At 37.7% G+C, this 20,408-nt stretch overlaps 1 protein-coding gene across 6 annotated transcripts in view; it reads right to left on the bottom strand.

The window, feature by feature from the left end:
* The window catches only part of RYR2 (ryanodine receptor 2), a 777,004-nt gene that overhangs the window by 133,098 nt on the left and 623,498 nt on the right, over positions 1-20,408 (bottom strand). For all 6 annotated transcript variants that reach the window (XM_082407544.1, XM_082407541.1, XM_082407542.1 and 3 more), the window contains 3 exons: positions 19,549-19,613; positions 17,046-17,167; positions 10,376-10,425 (listed from right to left, as the gene is read on the bottom strand). In XM_082407544.1, coding sequence (XP_082263670.1) covers positions 10,376-10,425; positions 17,046-17,167; positions 19,549-19,613 — 237 coding nt within the window. The remainder of the gene's footprint in view (positions 1-10,375; positions 10,426-17,045; positions 17,168-19,548; positions 19,614-20,408) is intronic.

The following is a 20,408-nucleotide window of genomic DNA, read 5'->3' on the forward strand; positions in this document are numbered from 1 at the left end:
TGCCTTAGAATGTGGGCATACCAGTTTAGTGATATGACGCAAATAAGAAAAAAATTAATAAGGTATTCATTGCTAAGACTCTTGAATTCTTTCAGAAAATGTTCCATTAATCTCGTGCTTTGAATCTCAGAACTTCCAGGTAATAATGAAGACAAAATCAGCAGAAGGGCAGAATTTGTCATGCTCCTGTCTACTGACTGGTGGCAGTGCTAGGGCTTCTACAATACTATAGCCTTTAGAAGTATTACTCATCTAATTATTCATTCACTCAATAAATACATGTTAAATACCAGGCACTCTTAAACTTCCAATAATAAGCAAAATAGAGTTCTCATGGTACTTGCATTTTAATGGGGGACACAGACAATGAACTATTAAGCAAAAAATAAATCAGTATGTAACATAATATCAGGCCACAGTAAAAATATATAAAGCAGGGAATAGGGATTAGAGCAACAGGATAGAGTAATAGCGTTGAGTGGTCACCAGAGCCTCCCCAAGAAAGTGGCATCTGAGCAGAGATTTGAGTGAAGTGAAGGAACAAACCATGCATATAACTGGGAGAAGGGCCCAGGCGGTGGAAACAGCGTGTTTCCGGGGCAGAAAATGAACCTGGCGGTCCAGGCAAGGAAGTCAAGATGACTGATGTGGGCAAATTCAGGGGAAAGAAGGAGAATATAAGGTGGAGAGGAGGGAACCAGGTTCTAGAGCCTTGCAACCAGAGCAAGCACTTTGGACTGTGCTTAAGTGGTTAAGAATCCACCTGCCAAGACAGGGGACGTGGGTTCGAGCCCTGGTCCAGGAGGATCTCACTTGCCATGGAGCAACTAAGCCCGTGAGCCACAACTACTGAGCCTGCACTCTAGAGCCCACGAGCCACAACTACTGAAGCCCGGGCGGCTAGAGCCCGTGCTCCGCAACAAGAGAAGCCACCGCAATGAGAAGCCCGTGCACCGCAACGAAGAGTGGCCCCCGCTCGCCGCAACTAGAGAAAGCCTGCGCGCAGCAACGAAGACCCAACGCAGCCAAAAATAAATTAAATAAATAATTTATTTAAAAAGAAGAAAGAATGTATGTTAAGGTTTTGCTTATGGGTTGCATGTTGGTGACAGGGAAAGGAGACAAGGATGACTCCACGATCATTTGGGTGAGCAACTGTGTGAGCAGTTGGGTGAACAGTGGTAGGATTCAATCATGTGGGGAGAGCCCAAGGCAGGAGCAAAATGTGTGGGGAGGGGAGGGGGGAGGGTTGGGCGTTCTGCTTCCGACAGGTCAAGTGTGATGGGCCAATTCATCTCAGGTAGAGATGTAGGCAACTGATACAAAAACCTGGAGTGCAGAGATGAGATCTGAGTTAGAGCTGTAAACTTGGGCCTCATAAGCATATGGATAATTTTTTAAATCATGCGCCTGAAAGAAATTAGCCAGCATGAACATAAATACAGAAGCATAAAGGTCCCAGAGCCTCCAATGTTCGGAGGTAAAAAAAAGATAAGAAGGGTGCAGCACAGAAAATGACAAAGGGAAGGCCCAGGAGGAAGAGGGGATACAAAGTGATGCCTATGAATCTCATGCAACCAAATTCAGCACCAAATCAGAGAGGCTGGTCCCTCACTCTCTTCCTAAAACTCACAGTTATACTGTCTCTTCATACAGATTATCAGTGTTTGTACTTTGTACTGAGCTTATCCATGCCTTTTTCCAAAAGGAGGTCTGGGGTACTTTAAACTTCCTTTTGTATAAGCTCATGAGGCGTGATTTTTGTTTGCTTTGTTCCCTGATGCAGCTCCACACATAGAATAGTGCCTGATTTAGAGCAGGAGCTCAATTAAATATTTGTGGAATGACTGGAATGTGAGTAAAAAGAGTAGGAAAGGGCACCAGTGGCCAGACAAGTTCTGTGGGTCAAATGGAAATGTGTGTGGTGAATATGAGATTCCTGTGATTGTTAGTCACAAAACTGTAAGCTATATCAGTTGACACACTTTGGTACACTCCAGAGCAGATATAGTACAACTTTAAATGGAAACATCTCATTGTAAAAAATGGTGGAGAAAGGACCCTAAGGAATGCAGTATTAACTGAACCTTCAGCATTTGAATGTATGGACCAGCAAAAGTATCAATTTTATTGGCATGTATAAATGCCTAAACTAATGGTTAGTCTTGAAGAGATAAAGTACGTAGTAAGGCTTTTAAATAAAATAGCAACCTGGATATCGTCCTTCTAAAGGCTTTCCAGATCACCATAATCAGGAATGTCAGTCATGCTATTGGTAAGAACAGGAAGGGCTAGACAAAGCGTAGTAAGATGGCAAAATTTTAAGGTGATGACTGTATTTTTTCATGTACTTAACTGTATGTAATTTCTCAACTGCTCTGAGCAGTATAAAAACCAAAAGTTTGATACCTTCAACTCACGTTTTTTTCAAGGTTCAAGCTACTTTCTTTGTCTTCAAATATAACTCTCATCACCTCTGAACACTTAGGGAAACACTTATGGATTGCCTATTTATCTTTAAGATTGTATGTTTGCATCAGTGTGTGTGTGTGTGTGTGTGTGTGTGTGTGTGTGTATAAGCGTAAAAGGCACAAAATTAAAATCACAGCTCATACCTGAATCTAATAACAACATACAGCAAGCACTGGGTTTTTAAAAACATTGTTGCCAACTCTCACAAAATACAAGTCTCTAAATAATAAAAATAACAAAGCTAACGCTGTTAAGAGTCAAAATATTCTTTTTGTATCTTAATCCCAAACTGTTCTGTGGTTTTTAACATAAGATTTCTATAATTCAGGAGTTTTCAAGGTCATCCAAAATTTGATATATCACGTACCACTTGTTTTATAATCTGATTTATTGAGAAGTCTCAGAATGTTGACTTTCTCTCTTCTGAGAAAACAGTAACAGTCATTCTAATTTTTATTCTTCTTCTTTACTTTTTCTAGCATGGCTGTTGACACAATATCTCATTATATTCTCTTCTTTGAAGAAATGATTAATCTTGGAAAAATCTTTATTAATAACATGAAATAAAATTATGCTAGAAGATACAAATTTCTCTCAAAATTATGAAGAGACAGAAATTGAAGCATGTCAAAGATTTTATTACTTCTGAAGTCAGTGATATTGAAAAGAATAAAATTAGAGTCCCTAACTTGGTGAGAAGTTTCAGTTAAACTTAGAATATATATTACACATTCTATTCATTTGTCTCAAAGTCAGGAAATTCTCTCAGAGTAATATGTTGAAATGAAATAAGTATCTATCTCTCTAATACAATCTTCTGATACTATTTTCATTATAGGTGTCTGAGTCTGATATTTAACCTCTATAAGAATTAGGTTATTTTTTTATATAGCAACTCTAATCCAGGAAACTCTTGCCTTTATCATACACACTGTCATAAAACTACAGAATCTTTAAGTTAGATAAGACCTTAAGGATCCTCTAGTGATGAATACCATATTCAAAATAGATAACCAACAAGGACATACTGTATAGCACAGGGAACTCTGCTCAATATTCTGTAATAACCTAAATGAGAAAAGAATTTGAAAAAGAATAGATACATGTATATGTATAACTGAATCACTTTGCTGTGCACCTGAACCTAACACAACATTGTTAATCAACTATACTCCAATATAGAATAAAAATTTTTTTAAGTAGCAGATTGTGCTACTTTTTTTCCCTATTTTCCTTGACTATCATCCATTTTATTTAACCTTCAGGTTTACTGACATAAAGTTATATATAATTTTCTAACAGATTGTGCTACTTTTTAAATTTAAACCATGACATTCTCAAAATAGTGACACATTCAGTTCTCACATATGCACTATCCTCAGAGATTCTTAGTGCTTTAAATGACTTTCCTTTCATTATATGTGTCCTATTAAACAAGCACAAGCACAACCTGAACCTTTTTAGGGATAATACAAACACATACAGTCATTCCTCAGTATCCGCAGGGGATTGATTCCAAGACCCTCCTCCAACACCAAGAATCCAAGGATGCTCAAGTCCCTTGTATAAAATGGCATAGTATTTGCATATAACGTACACACATCCTCCTTTATACTTTAAATCATCTCTAGATTACTTAAAATACATAATACAAAGTAAATGCTATGCACATATTTTTGAGGGATGGCGATTTCAAGTGTTGTTTTTTGGAACTTTCTGGAATTTTTTAAAAAAATATTTTTGATCCCCGATTGGTTGAATCCATGGATGCAGGGCCTGCGGATAAGGAGGGATGACTGTACTAATTTTCTAATATCTCCTGATACAAGATAGCCTCTCATTTAAACACATGAAGGGGGTTTGGGGTCGGGGATAACAGAAGGATCAACATAAACTTATTCCACTAATTCTTTAATCAGGGAGAGATACCAATTGATAGAATTCACTATATTACTTTATTTACTATTAAAACTCTTTTAAAATTAACATTAAGATTTAGGTACCAGTTTAATCATTCATACTCGCCTAGAGGAAAAAACATATACTTTAACAAGACCTATTGTTTCATTTAAGCACATGATAATACTTGTCCAGTATTCCTGAAGCTAATCTTGGAGCTGTATTAATGATGTTCTAGGGTCATTGAGGTCAACCAGAAGGAACGTTGGAGTATGAGGCTCATAATGTTGCAAAATCCTTGCTTTATTCCAGGCATTCCTAGGAATCTGTCTGTCATCAAATTTGGAAATTCTCCAGTAAATCTGGGGTGTCTCTGGACAATTAACTGTCTTGCTAATATGTTAAAAACTCACCAGAAAACAGGAAAGTAGAAAAGGCCTCTACCAAAATGTTCATTGCAGCTCTATTTACAATAGCCAGGACATGGAAGCAACCTAAGTGTCCATCAACTGATGAATGGATAAAGAAGATGTGGCACATATATACAATGGAATATTACTCAGCCATAAAAAGGAATGAAACTGAGTTATTTGTAGTGAGGTGGATGGACCTAGAGGCTGTCATACAGAGTGAAGTAAGTCAGAAAGAGAAAAACAAATACCATATGCTAACACATATATATGGAATCTAAAAAAAAAAAAAGGTCATGAAGAACCTAGGGGCAAGATGGGAATAAAGATGCAGACCTACTAGAGAATGGACTTGAGGATATGGGGAGGGGGAAGGGTAAGCTGGGACAAAGTGAGAGAGTGGCATGGACATATATACTCTACCAAATGTAAAATAGATAGCTAGTGGGAAGCAGCCGCATAGCACAGGGAGATCAGCTCGGTGCTTTGTGACCACCTAGAGGGGTGGGATAGGGAGGGTGGGAGGGAGGGAGATGCAAGAGGGAAGAGATATGGGGACATATGTATATGTATAAATGACTCACTTTGTTATAAAGCAGAAGCACACCATTGTAAAGCAATTACACTCCAATAAAGATGTTAAAAAAATAAAATAAAAAAATAAAAATTAAAAAAATTAAAAAAAAAAACAACTCACCAGAAAACAGGAAAGTGGAAAAGGCCTCTAAATGATAACTATTTTATGCCAGCCTTCTCAAATAGTTCCTCGAACTGAAAGGATCATTGTTGGTAGAGTTTAATGATTGTTTGAAAAGTCATTAATCATGTGTTACTTCCTTTTCAATGTAAGTGCCCTAAGTGTTTTCATGGACCACTTAAGGAATTTTTTAAAAATGTGATTCTCATAAATTATGAGATAACTGGATATTTTTCCAAATATTCTCAAGGAAAATAATGTAAAGCCTGGGTTATTCATGAATGTAAGAAGATTCCAAATTGATAGCACTCATCTCATTGCAGTAAGCATCTGCTGACTTATCTATCTTCTCTGTTAAGACTGTAGACTTCTTAAAGGTAGGACCTGGTTGGTTGATTAATTCAGTCATCGGATATTTATAAAATAGCCACTATGCACCAGACTTCCTGCTGGGCTCTGAGGACACAAAAATAAGCCCTCGAAGGGCTGAGTTTTGGGCCAGAGAAAGAAGTTAATCTAGTAACATCATCAGTGAGATGAAGGAAAAGTATGCAGAGCTATGAGAATGTTGTAATAGTAGAAGGAGAGAGTATAATCAGGGAGGTTGGGTATGGTCTTCCTGAGAGAATACTATTTGGGTTGAAATCTGAAGGATGAGTAGTTAACCCTATTGTGGGTGTGAGGGACTGGAGAGGGGCATGTGGTGTATGGGATCCCATCTCTGTCAGTAATTACAGCATGTGCAAAGGCCCTGGGCAGAAAGGAATACATTTTCAAGAAGCAGAGAGAAGGCCGCTTAAGCTGAGGCATCATGAGGAAGCCAGAGCATGCTGGGAAATGAGGATGCAGGGGTACACAGGGGACAGACTATCAAACACTATGTGGCCAGATGGAGAATTCTGATCTTTATTACAGAGAAATGGGAAGCCACTGGCTACACAGGAGTGTATTCAGTGATGAGACCATCTTGTTGTTCTGTTTTGGTTTTTGGTTGGGGAGGGGGAGAGATATGATTGCTTTGGAGCACAGTTTAGAAGGGCAAGAGGGAATTCTAAGAGAAGGGTTAGTACGTTTGTGGAGGCATACAGGTAAGAGACACCTGTAGATTGGCGTGGGGTGGTAGCAGCAGAGAGGGAAAGAAATCTGTGCTTTTCTATCCTCACAGGCTAAGAGAATGCTCACACACAGCAGACACAAAACTGGTTACTGAAAGAATGCACAAAATGAATGTCATTAAGGCATTCGATTCATTTTCACATGTAAAAAGAAAGCCGTTAAGAAGTCTTGATACACACACACCTGTGCCACCATCACTATCCCTGCTGGAGTTCTGGTTACCAGATTCTCTTTCCCCTACAAATGACTGAAAGTCTAAAAATAGGCTGTAATAGTAAGACTTAAGTATCCTCTAAATGCTTTAAAATTAGGCAGTTAGAGAGACAGAATTTTCACTTAGCATAAGTGGGCGGAAATGGTAGAATTAAAAGCAATATTTCGTTAGTCAACAATGTGTCCGTGAAAACGGCAAATGGGATCCTTATTCCTTGTCAACCTGCCTGCGTCTTACCCCATCCTAACTGATTTTCCAAAATACAAGTGTGCACCACCTTGCAATCACAAGCATTTCAGAAGTCAAAAGGGAAGCCTAATATAAAATAGATGCTATTTTCCTTACTAATTTTTTCTATAAAGTATTTTAATAGATACCCCAGAACGACTGTTCTGTAGGGAATATGGCTTGTTCTCCTTTTTTAAAACCCTACCTTTTTCTAAGATAAAAGGAAATGGTTTACACACCTTCAAAAGAATATATGAGGCATAAAAACATGACTCATCTCTCTTTAATCCTTAGTGTGCTTCAACATATAGAAAATATTTTAAAGTAGATAAAAGATATACATAAATATAAAAGTTCAAGTTTGGGGAATCCTCACTTTACATATCAGAAAAATTTCTGAACAGCTACAATCCGGCAGACACCTTGGAATAAATATTCCATTATGGATCATACTCAGCTCCCCACAATGACCACCACCAAGACAAGAGTTTTGACTTCTGGTTTATTTTAATGCTTCCCTCTTGTCTCCAATCCCACCTTGCTGACATGTTTCAGGTTAATGTATCTCCTTCTGTATTTTTGCTCCTTGACACGAAACCCAAGTATTTCTTTGTTAACCTCAACTTTCACTTCTGTCTTACTTTATTCTTAGGCTAGGTCATGAAACAATTTTTTGAACTAAGCACAGGAAAAACATTTTGATCATCAGTTAATGTCTGCCAGAATACAGAAAAAAATATATAATGTAAAGATAGGGTGAAAGAAAAAATAAGAGATTAATATGTCTATATATTTACAAAAGACCACTGTATATATGCTGTTGGGTCTCTCTCTCTCTCTCTTCAGGAAAATCCACAACGGTATAATTGATATATCAAAAAGTAAATACTTGGATTATACAACTTCTGCTTCGATCTGGAAATGGCTAGATTATAAAGGCTTCATAGTGCATGTATTTTAAATAACCAAGTTCCCTAGTTTAGTGTGTATGTAATTTGATTTATCTAAATAAAAGCTGTACAAATAAGACTAAGAATACCTTAGATTTGAAAGCTGTACTGTTACAGTTTACATAGCACTTCAACATTCATCATGTCATATGAGATTTTATACACGCAATACATCTCTAAAGTTAGTAGTTATTTTAATCTAGTTTAAAAATGAAAAAAACCAAACAAACCAAAAACCAAAAAACAAAGGTTCAGAGAAGTTAAGTCCCTTGTCCAAATCATTCAGCTGGTTTAGTTGCAAATAGAGGACTTACATACAGGTTTTCTGATTCAAAGCCCATTATTCTCTCCAGGACATCATGTTAACATCTAAAACCATGCTGTAACTGTAACATGTAAAGTTTACATGTCTAAGACTTAACATGCTAACTCTTTGACAAGTCTGTATTAGAGTATGTTTGATTAATAAAAGCTTCTTGAAGTCTGTATTGTTTTACAGGCAAATGCCTAAGCAAATTTGAGCCAATAATAAGACACTAGAATAATATAAAGACTGCATTAAAATATGCTTTTAAGATAAAGATACATAGTAGCTCTCCAATAAATTCCTGTTAAAAATAAAAATAATAGTATTTAAAGGCAAAGGGATTTAACGTACAATGCCTAAATGAAATACAAGATTCACAGAGAGACGGAATGAATGTTAAAATCCAGTTCTTCTCCTCTGACTGGTATGACAAGTTATATTATGCATTTATCTTCAACTACTGAACCCTTAATATATTCGAAGGGAAAAGAGAGATTAAACAACAGGTAAAATTAATACATGGTAATGGAAGTCTACATTAGTAGACCAGTAGATTAGTTTACATATATATAGTTCCTTTGCAGAGGATTATAAATTGCAAAATGGCACAAGGCAGGCTTCTGGGATGCTGAAAATGTTCTATGTCTTGACCTGAGAAAATGGGCAGATACATGTAAAATTTCATCAAGCTATGTCATCAAGCTGTTCTCAAGATTTGTGTACTCTGCCGTATATATGGAATGCCTCAAAAAATTAAAAAAATAAAATTATAGCAAAACATAACATGGGAAACCAAGAAGTTAAAATATGTAAGAAGCTAGAGAGAGCACAACAGAAAGTATTATTATGGGGTCCCCATCAGAGCCTTCCCCTATCATGAGAAGGTAAAGAGTACACAAAAGCTCTGTCTGAACAATTTTCATAGAAATTTTTCTATGATGAAGAGAAGTCAAACAAAAGCCAGTCAACTGGAGAGCTTTCTGAAGACAATTTCCCCATTAATTTTGGATAACTGAATCATTAATGCAAAAACTCAGGCAATTTATGAGAAATATATCTTTAAAACACCCAAATACTAGATATAATAATATTAGAAACCAAATACAGCATTAAGTAGTCATATCCAGAAACTATCATTTCTCAAAAGATGTAAAGAACGTAAAAGTTATTTGCATATATATATACACATACACACACGTACATGTACCTATTTCTCAGCTTATCCACTGTGGCTTTTATAGAAATGACTTAATCCTTAGGTTTTCCTGTAAATGGAATGGGACTTATAACATCTCTATCAGTACACTCAATGTTTTCTTACTGAAGTCACCCCGACGCTGTCTCAAAACCTATAGAGCATTGAGCTAAAATTTGCCTTGGCAGTTATGAAGCCAGATGCAGGAAAGTGTAAAACATAAATTCTGCCGACTGCTATGAAGTCTTAAAGCCCCACGGCAAGGAGAGTCTGTGGAAAGTGAGTGATCGCCCTGCAAGGCTCTTTGAAAGCAGGTGTTTGGGAACATGAATTTCAGCTACGTGAATTCTCAGAAATGAACAAAAACTGACTACTATGGGGTGAGGGGTGCTAGAAAAGTCGCTTTTGCCAAATGCAGGCCTCACTGTCTCTACTATGAAGCTCCAATGTCTGGAATACGGTCGACATGCAAATCTGTAGTCAAGAGCATTAAAAAAGTAAGTGCAGTTAAAAATTGTTGGTGTATAACAACTCATTACTTTATCTATAAGAGATAACCAAACACAAATTCAGAGGCCCAGTTTTGCTTCACCCCTCTGAAATAAAATATGGCAGAAGCTGCCATTTTCATTCATTTGACCTTTAATAATATAATCTTTTGATTTTCAAGTGTGCTTTGGACTAGTATATAAAGTTACAGTCTTCAATTTCACCATAGGTAATGCTACTTATAAACAACCTTGAGGACCTTACCTTGGCCTATGACGACCATGCATGCAGCCATTCAAACATGCATTCATGCAACATAGCAGCACACAACACAGTGCAAAAATGGCAAAGAAAACCAAGTGATGGCCATGCTAGTATTTGTTCAAGGGTCTCCTTACCAAATAGTGAAATCCTATGCCTGACAAGAACTCCAAGTTTGCAGAATAGGCTGAAGACAAAAGAAAAACAAAAGAGAAAAGGGAAAAGGGGGAAGGGAAGGTAGAAAAGACAGGGAGAAATTAAATTAAAATAAAACAAAAAAAAAAGAAGAAGAAAAAAAAGAAAAATAAACAGCTGATATATGAGCCGGAAAAAAGCAACATGATGTCACGCAGAAAGAATCAATTCTCTGAGCAGAGTGTGGAGTAAAGATATTAAAGAAAGAGTCTCTGAGTGCGTATCTTTAACATGGTTAAAAAAGCACATATTATAAGGAATCAAAAAAAAAATTGAAAGCAAAGCTAATTAATATAAAAGCCATCTATATGAACCCCGTAAGAATATAACTACTAAAAACCACAAGGAGAAAAATTTAATTTTATCTGCCCCAAAGTACTACTGAAGTTCTAGAAATTTGTTGTTGTTGTTATGGACATTATTTAACAATGGAAGTATGGTGCTTTGGGCATAAAATGTTTACTTTTAGTATGTTTTATCATTTGACCTTTCCTTCTCCCTGACCTTGACCACACCCCTTACACATATACCAAAGCATCCAGTGAATCTGAACACAATGAACTAGAGAGAGAATTTAAACAACTGATAATCCCTCAGAGAAAAACGTTACAGGTGTGATAACTTAAAGGGCTTCTAATGCTAATTCATGAGTTGAACATATATTTCCTCTAGACTAAGTTCCTGGGTCTTCATGCCCTTCCTGGTGGTCACCAATGGGAGATTCCAAATAAGGGGGCCCAGCACTCAACATGATGGCATTGGTACGCACTAATGCTCGGATCACAACCCAGAGCCTGGGCAATACCCGTTCTTGTCCTGTCACATCTGTCACCAGGCAGTCTGGTGGCTTTCTTGCTGGGCCCTGTTTTTAGGAACATCTTTCACTCAGTTCCATGCTACAATCCCTACTAAACATCCCTCAGGATTCAGCTCAGACATGTTTACTCCAAGAAGCCTTTTCTAACACCGGGTGTTCCATCACCACTCCCAACCCAAGCTCAAAGAAGTCCCCTCCCAGCCAGGGGCCATCTGCAAATATCTACCAGGACACTTAACCTCCCATATTACAACTGACACTATTTTCACTTCTATCCAACACTCTTCTGAACCCTCAGAGAGCACCGGTGGTCCACAGCCAGAACTTACCAAAGCTCTAACCTTGAAAATCCACTTGTACAGCACCCCCCACACTCAGCTTGATTTTCCCAATGATGATGACAGCTATGTCCTCACTGCCCCATCCTCTCTTGCAAAGCTTTCCCATCACCAGCAGTGTGCAGATGTACACTCGTCAGGACTGGGGAGACAGGCTCTATGCCATGGAATACAATGATGGCAACTGCTCGTGGCAGAATGGGAGAAAGGAGTCAGGATCACCTTTGTGATGTGGACCACTTTTATTACAGTAGGTTTTGGCCATCATCTCTCACTTCAGTAACAATGCGAAATAACGTATTGGTGAAAATTAATTATATAGGGCATGGGGTAGCTTTTTCAAGAAAACATTCATCCGCAAGTGCTTAAGTGACTTCGAGGTCTTGGGAAATCTCTTATCAGTGCTAAATTTTTTTCAAACAATGATCTATTCAAGTAGATGTTAGACATAAGATTAGACATTAGCCACCCCCCTCACCGCCCCCCCCCCCCGAGTGGCATTATTTATCTTTAGGCTATAACTGAAATGAACAAAGACAATAAAACAAAAGCAACTTTCTCCAGGTGCCCTCATTCACTGAGCTTTCTGTGTGTTAACAAGGATCTGTCTCCATGTAAAGAGAGTGATTACATGTTAGAATTGTACACATTTTGGATTCTTGGAATCTAGTCTATTTTAAGCGATATCTTTTACATCTTACTCGCTGACACTCTCTAGTATCCAGAGTGAAACATTCTGCAATGATGTTGAATTTATAATACTAGGATTATGTTTTTAACCTATGAATTTGAATTACAAATTTATAATACTAGAATTATGTTTTAATCTAGACCCGGGGTGTTTTGCGGTGATAGGAAACAGAATTGCTCTGTATCCTGAGCACATTTATGTTGGAGAATCTCTTCGAAAAAAATGACTTCTTATGATATCAGCTGCTTCCTAACTCTAGGTGTTCCTAATTAGTAACAGATGTGCCACCAGAGAGAAATACAGATATATAGAAAGCTAGGTCCTAAGAAAAGACAAATCGTATCTCTCTCCCTTCCTGTGTCATCCTCTTTTAGCGTGTAGCTTCTGTGCAGACTCTAAGGTTTGATAATTATAAACTTTGGCCTATAGTTTTTCTAAAGACAATTTCCATAATCCCGTTATCCCCTTTCTCTATATCCCTTCATTATTAACATTCTTAAGAATTCATTCTGCAGTTTCCTCCCTGACTCATTGCCTTGTGAGTTTGCTTTCCACCTCATCACTCTCCTGAAAACACTCTCTTGTTCTCAATACCCTCTAAGTAGCAAATCTAATAACCTCCTTTTCAGTCTCTATCCCGGAGAGCTCTCCACAGTACTTGGCATCATTAACTACTTAAATCTGTGAAACTCTGGTTCCTGTTTTACAGTATTACTTCCCACTTCCTCTCTAATTAATTGTTCTCTCTATTCTTCAAAGATCCACTTCTGAAAACCCGGGAAATGTAATAATTCTCCAAGTTTTGGTTCAGACCTTTCAGCTTCTCTCCGATTCTCCCTTAGTTTCATCTGCTTTCAGAGCTTCGAGCAGGAGACGGGTATAGATAATCCCCAAATATGTCATTTCTTGCCCTGATCTCTCCAACACCAAACACCTACCTCCCACTTTCTGCTGGAGATCTCCAGCTGAATGACCTGTTAGTACTTTATCCTTCCATACGTACCTCTTTAACCAAATTTAAACTCTTCTTCTCAAAACTAGTTCTTCTGAAGTTTCTTGTTTTTGCTAGTGAGACCAACATTGTTCCAACCACTAAGCACTGAAACTTCAGCCCCAGGTTGGCCTCCTCCTTTCTACCTGAGATAGGACTCATTACCGAGGCATGCTTATTTTCCCTCTTCCGTGTTTCTCAGACGCAGCCCCTCTCTGCATTTACATCTCCTGTGCACTCCCAGCACTTTATATATGGCTCATTCACACACATCACAACATAGTTCATGGTTAGCTCTATATGTAAGTGTCTCCTCAGCTATACTTCTAAGTCCATTAAAGTTGGGAACTGTGCTGTTGTATCTGTGTGTTTATCCTCAGACCTAGGACAGCACCTTGTACCCGCGGGGCATTCAGAATACTTGCTGAACAAACCCACGGGTAGCACCACCCACTGGAAGTAGCACTTCTGTTACAACAGCTTGCACCCCTGCCATAGCTCCTAACGCCTGCGATGGCTTCCCAGCCATGCTACTCTTATCAATCCCTTATGCTCCCAGACTGTCCTCATTCTTCTATTTAAAAAGCATCAATGGCTTCTTAGTGCTAATGAATTAAGTAAAAAGATATTTTGAGTTACTCTCAATTACAGTGTTCCATCATGAATCTACATAACCTATATTTCTCCTAAATGACCAGCTTCTATGCTGTACGTTGTTATCTAAAAAATATACCTTTTTCTTAATCTCTGACCTACATATTTTTTAAGATCAACTTTGAATGTCATGACTTCCATAAATCTCCAGCCCATCCATACCCATCTAAGGGGTTCTCACTTTACTTTGAATCCTATAGCACCGCTCAGCTTTCTGCTATTGGAACAATATTTATTCCCATATACTTAGCCACTGCCATGTATACTCCTGGAGTGCAGATACCCCATCTAACTCATCTCTGTGGACAGGAGAATACTGACTTTAGACGGGAAATGCTCGATACCTAATTTCTAGTACCAGGAGGTATCTAAACAGCTAATGGGAACACCCTGGTTTTAATTGTGGAGAAATTAATTTAGACCCACATAACTACTGCTACACCCAACTGTTAAACACAAATTAAAACGATCATGGCAATGCTTATCATGTGTATGCAGGTATGCTTGTTTATTCACAGTAGCAGGGCCGTCTTTTTTTAAAACCCGTTTTATTGTATTTTTTATGTATTTTCCTCATTGAAGTCATATTTAACTGAAGTAGTAAGAAATCAGAGATTTACAAATTTCAGTGATTCCATTTCAACATGCCAAACAAATTATTTAATTTGTTTTTGTTAATGTGATAGTGATGTTGGTTGTTTTAAAACATATCTTTATGATTATTAAAGTAAGATTTTTTTCATTTTAAAAACTTGGAAAACACATAAAAATAGTAATATAAAATCTACAATGCACTACTTAAAGAAAACAACCATTAACATTAAATTTATCCCTTACCAGTACTTTACTATACATAAAAATTTAGGTTCTTTTAAAAAATCCGAATCAATACTATTTGAACAAATGTTTTATTTTTTAAATGATAGTTTTCCTAAGTTATCATGTATTTGTATCCATCATCATTTTAATGACTGGACAACATGTACCATAATTTATTTATCATCACCTTATTCATTTTTCAACTCCGATTTTTTTCTCTCTGAGGATAAGTTCTACCTATGTTTGGCATTAAAGTACTGTGAAGAAATCAGTTACTTCTGTTGTTATGTCTCTCATTCCTGTGTGTTGGAATTTTAATGGCATACATTCCCTTTTTCAGAAGTGCTAGTGGGAGAAGGAAAACTTACCAACCCTCTTTCCAAGAAGTGAAGAAAAAAACTGAAGATGAAATCATTAAAAACTGGGGCAGTGTTATTAAAGGCCCCAAAACTACATCAACGGAGGCTAGCACAGAATCGTGGTGTTCTTCTGATTTCTTCTATGAGGGATATAGTTGGTAAAGGAGAATTAGTTACTTCTGTAGTTAGTGAACAGTTCTTAGAGTAAAACTGAAAAATGAATGGCGAAAACAAGACACAATAAAAGGGGAAGGGAAAGAGCAGAACTTGCGTAATTTTTTTTCATTTTTTTCCCTATATTCTCCAACTGTATTTTGATTTATGTTAATGAGTGTGATTAAATTAACAACACCCTCTAGGAACAAAGTTTCTGTTACAAAAGGTTAACCGGCCAGGAAAGACTATGAGACTTTGCAGTAGCCTTGGTTCCATCGTGTTTAACGATAACTTGGTGTCCTGGTGTTTTCCAGCTACTGTGTGCACTCACCACCCACAGGGGAACACGGGGCCAGTGGTGTAGATGAGCGCACGTGTGAAATGAGGATAGATGGGTCTCTCTCTGTCCTAGGGAAGGCGGAAAGAAGGCCATGCCATAGTGGGGAAGGGGAGGGGATTATTTGCATCTTGGAAAGTAGCTCTTCCTTCCCTTTCCTTCTGGTAACACAGTTGGTGGAAACAAAGTGAGTCACTGAATGGATTCTCTGTTATTTTAACTATCAACCATTTTATCAACTTCACAGGAAGCTTATTATTTGAAGAAGTTTGGAAACATTTTTAATGCTGCTGCAATCCTACATCACATGATTGGCTACCTATCAGTTGGTAGACAACCAACTAGACAATAAATTTGAGTAAAGAGATGAGCTTAAGATCCCACCCCCAGTGCTACGCACCACAGGAATCTTACTTCCTCTTTACCCTCTGGGGACAGTCTATATTCAATGTCATCTCACCCTGTCCAACAGGCTGATACTGCACTGCCATTCAACATATCATTAAAGTCAAGTCTATGCTATGAATCTAAAACTGCTCTAAAAAAAAGTCTTAAGAAAAAAAAAAGAGGTTTGTTTCCCAGGCAAGCCGCTGATGACAGATCCATAGATACTGTGAAATGATAAATGCATACTCTTTTAAGATGTTAAACTTGTGATAATACTGCTAAACAGCAATAGATAACTAAAAAAAGTTAAGACCAAGGAAAGCCTGTATTCTACTTTATACAGGGTACTCATTTTTACAGAAATGTTTTTCAAATACAATCTAAAAGCTTGGTTTGGACTCCTGTGCAATGTAATACAGAAGAAGATTTTCTCAGTAATTGATTCTCATGTATACTAAGTTCTGACAGAATTTTGAGGACTCAAACTTGAAATCCCCAGCAGAATCACAAATAAATCTCCGAAGAATACTTGGGTTTAAAGAGAAATAAGAAAGCATTGCTAGGATGCTGGCTTGACTGGTGTGAGCAGAGAACTTTAAAAAGTATATATGTTTACTTCATTTTATCCCAAGATTGCTCATAATTTTTTAAAATTTCAAGTTATAATTTCTGAAAATGAGATTCTGCCCTCCTGAAAAATACAGGCTGCCAAAAACATTAGATTGAATAAATTTTAGGGAATCCAATGTTAAAAAGCATCATTTAACAAAAAATACTAATACACTGATGCATCTCCAGCCTCTACTTGTGGATTCTGTATTGAGTATTTTGTTCCTTCTACTCAGCATTACATTTAGCAGTAAAATATAAGAAAACTCAACACCTAGAACACATGTATTAACTTGCCCAAACCACCCTTCTCATAGTGTTTGATTCCAAGGGGCCAGGGGCCAGGGAACATGGGTGGGAACTCTTTGCATGATCCTACTTCAAGAACCTGAGATGCTCTTTCTCAAAAGGAAATACACTTAAACAATAGTCTTTATTTGTTATAGCTGTTTACCTAGTCACCATTTCTTTCTCTTTGTTTGATGCATGTCCTCCAGAACAGAGAGGTCTGCTTGCTGCAGATAAGAAGTATAAACGATGGTTTTTGAAATACTGATCAATTAAAGGAAGAACAACCTGAAAGAAAGGAAAAGAAAACAGATCTACACAGTGGACTCTTCCAGGGGATGAATGAGTGCTGAGTTTTTAGAGCAGCCAGAGTTCTGTCCACATGCAATAAGTCCCCAATATCCACAGCCATGCCAGTCAGCACCATTTCAAAGTATGCCTCTCATAAGTTTCACTCTACTGTCTCCAGTCCCTGTGTGTGTGTGTGTGTGTGTGTGTGTGCGCACATGTGTGTAATTATAAAAAACCACATCAAATTTTCAGTGGTTTGAAATTAATCTTAATATTTTCTCAAAATGAAACAGTCTTAATATTTTCACATCATGCGGTTCCGTGCCTGACAGGTTCAAAAATAATCAGTGATGACCTTCTACTGAGTCTCTACTACATCTGAGGATTGTAACTGATATGCTATCATTTCATGTATCCCAGTAACCACTCTGTATGGTAGGTGCCATCATCCCTGATTTCTAGGTATTAAACTGAGATGTAGAAAGTGGATGATTTACTCAAAGTCACATTGCCACTTACCTACCTGCACAAAGCTCTTACCTGGCCTCTGTCAAAGCCCACCTCCCAATTCTGCCCTCCAATTCTGCTGGCTGTTGGCCAATTCCTCCCCCTCCCCCGTCCACAGGCTTTGTACCTGCCATTCCCTCTGTCTGAAATGCTCTCCCCACACCCCGTAACCTACTCATTTCACTCCTCCTGCAGGCCTCAGTGCAGTGGCACTTCATCAGATAAGCCTTCGCAGGCCTGTCAACTAGATAAACTCCCTGTATCCTCTGGTCTTTGAACATCATTTGCAATTTTATATTTTATATGTATGATTTTTGGGTTAGTTTCTCTCCCTAAGAGTCTATAGGGCACACAAGAGAAAGAAACATTTCTGGGTTTGTTTCCCATTAAAGCCCTCTCCTGGCCTCTATGACTACTGCTTGTTCTGTTTCATTTACCACTGACGCACCGGCGCTTAGGACCTTGCTGCAAGCCTGTAGCAAGCACTAGATAAATATTTGTTGAATAAATAAATGAAAAAAGTAATAATAACTGGCATTACCAGTATTTAGACTCAAGCCTGTCTAAATACATTTTTTCCCCTACAAGGTAGGTATATTTTTTAATAATAGGAATACAAAAGCTTTTAGTGATCTTCCTAGGAAGTGGTGACACTGCCTGAACTTACTGACTGACATATAATAGGTACTCAATAAATATGTGAATGAATGAATCACAGACTTAGTAGAAATTAAGCCACATTAGGCATGCATCTGCAAACAAAATCACTAGGGGCGCTGAGTGCACAGGCAATGAAATACAAGAATGTATTTTAAAGTGTGATTAGAGGCCATGAATACGGCACTTCTGATCACTGGTTCTCAAGGGCGATTACATCCTAGCAGAACAGATAACCAGCAATGTGCAGCCCAAGACAGACTGCAGAGGACTGATACAGATTTTGGGTGCAATACTGAGTAGAAAGAAAAGACAAGGGAAATCTCCCTTACAGTAAAGGGTACAATTCTGAAAACATATAATAGAAACCAAATATTAATCAATCAAAATAACATGTCACTTTGTAAATGACCTATAACCACCAAATGCAAGTACTTTGAGAGGAAACGGACGGAAATCATTAGGTCTTCAGGTTAACTAAAACATATTGTAAATAGGAAAGCATCCCAAGGGCATTCTGTCTTTGTGATAGTGAACCTCCAGGACATAATTCAATGCATGGCACAGACTAGGCTCAGAGTAAACACTGAGTATGTGAAGGGACCCAATGTGGACACTCTGCAACTCTTCATCTCCTTCCCGTACTGGCTGGAATGTGCACACAGCAAATTCCTGATGAATTCGTATTAAACGGAATAAATAAAGATCATGGGATATAAATATGAACAACTGATCCTCTCTGAGCCTCAGTTTTCCTCTTCTGAGTAGGATTCAGGTCCCACAATAAGGATTCTATAGTATAGGTTCTTATAACACACCCACTGATAAATTAACTCATGTTTTTCCTCTTTAACAAAGAAATATTCATCTAAAAATTTTAAATCAGAACAATATTCAAATGTTAGGAAATAGATGTTTCTCCTTTATGTCATATGATAAAGCCAAAAAAGAGAACTTTGAGTCAGACTTCAATGAGAACAAAGTCATTTGAGAAATACGGTACGGACAGCAGAGCGAGTTAAAGCATGACCAAAGGTGCTGGGAGCACATTTATCCCACATGATTCATGCAGTTATTTTCATGCCACAGAATATCTACTTAGAGTAGAATTCACATTTGTAGACAAGTGCATTCCACAAAGAGGCAACGATCTAGAGAGTATATTTGGTAAACAAACATATTGAAGGAAAAACAGGACAGATTGTATACTGTACTTTAGCAAAGAACTTGATTTCTTGTTCATAAGGGAAATGTTCTCCTTTGCTTCTGCTGCCACCATCTGTAGACATGAAGAGTTTTTAGGTACACGTTGCACTTCAAACATTGCAAGATATTCACCCCAAGTGCTAAGTTTAGAACACATTGCTAAATGCGTTACCCCACTAAACTGAATACACAAATATAAAGGCTAACTTCAGCCGTGTAATTTAAAAAAAGATTAAAGACATACCCAAATCAAAATAAAAAAGCTCTTGAGACAGCCCATACACGTGGTTACGAGCACAAACATAATGGTGTAGCTTTGAGATCTGATTGACATGTAGGGAGGAAACTGGAATAAAGTAAAAATCCCACATTTTTAGCAGTAAAATCCCACATTCTCTCTCAGTAAAAAAGAAGCTCCCTGGGGTGAGAAAAGTGAGTGGAAAATAAGTAAACATAATTTGTTAGATTTTAACACGGACCTCTAAATAAAGATAGTGACTTCTTGGTGTGACGACAAGTTACAGCCTTTAATATTAATATACCAATGGAAAAATTTCAGGAAGCCAGTGCCTGTAATGAGGGGGAGGACCACAGCTGTAATACTAGGTTGGAAAATTAACATTCTGCTAAAGAATAAAAAAGTTCACCGGTGTCAAAAGATAATTTCCATAAGCGAAGCAAAAAGCACCGAATTTTCCCCATGGTGTAGAAAATGAGTTCAAGGTTAAGAACTGATTGACCGAATGCGTTTAGCTTAGAAGGTGGCCTTTCCTACCTCCCTCATGCATACCAAGGAGGTTTCATGCATATAGAAGAGGTAGTAATAAACTATAATAACCACGATGCAATGCAGAACAGATTGGAGAGC

The sequence above is a fragment of the Balaenoptera borealis genome (genome assembly GCF_965194805.1).
Source record: "Balaenoptera borealis genome assembly, chromosome: 10".
NCBI classification, from domain to species: Eukaryota; Metazoa; Chordata; class Mammalia; order Artiodactyla; family Balaenopteridae; genus Balaenoptera; species Balaenoptera borealis.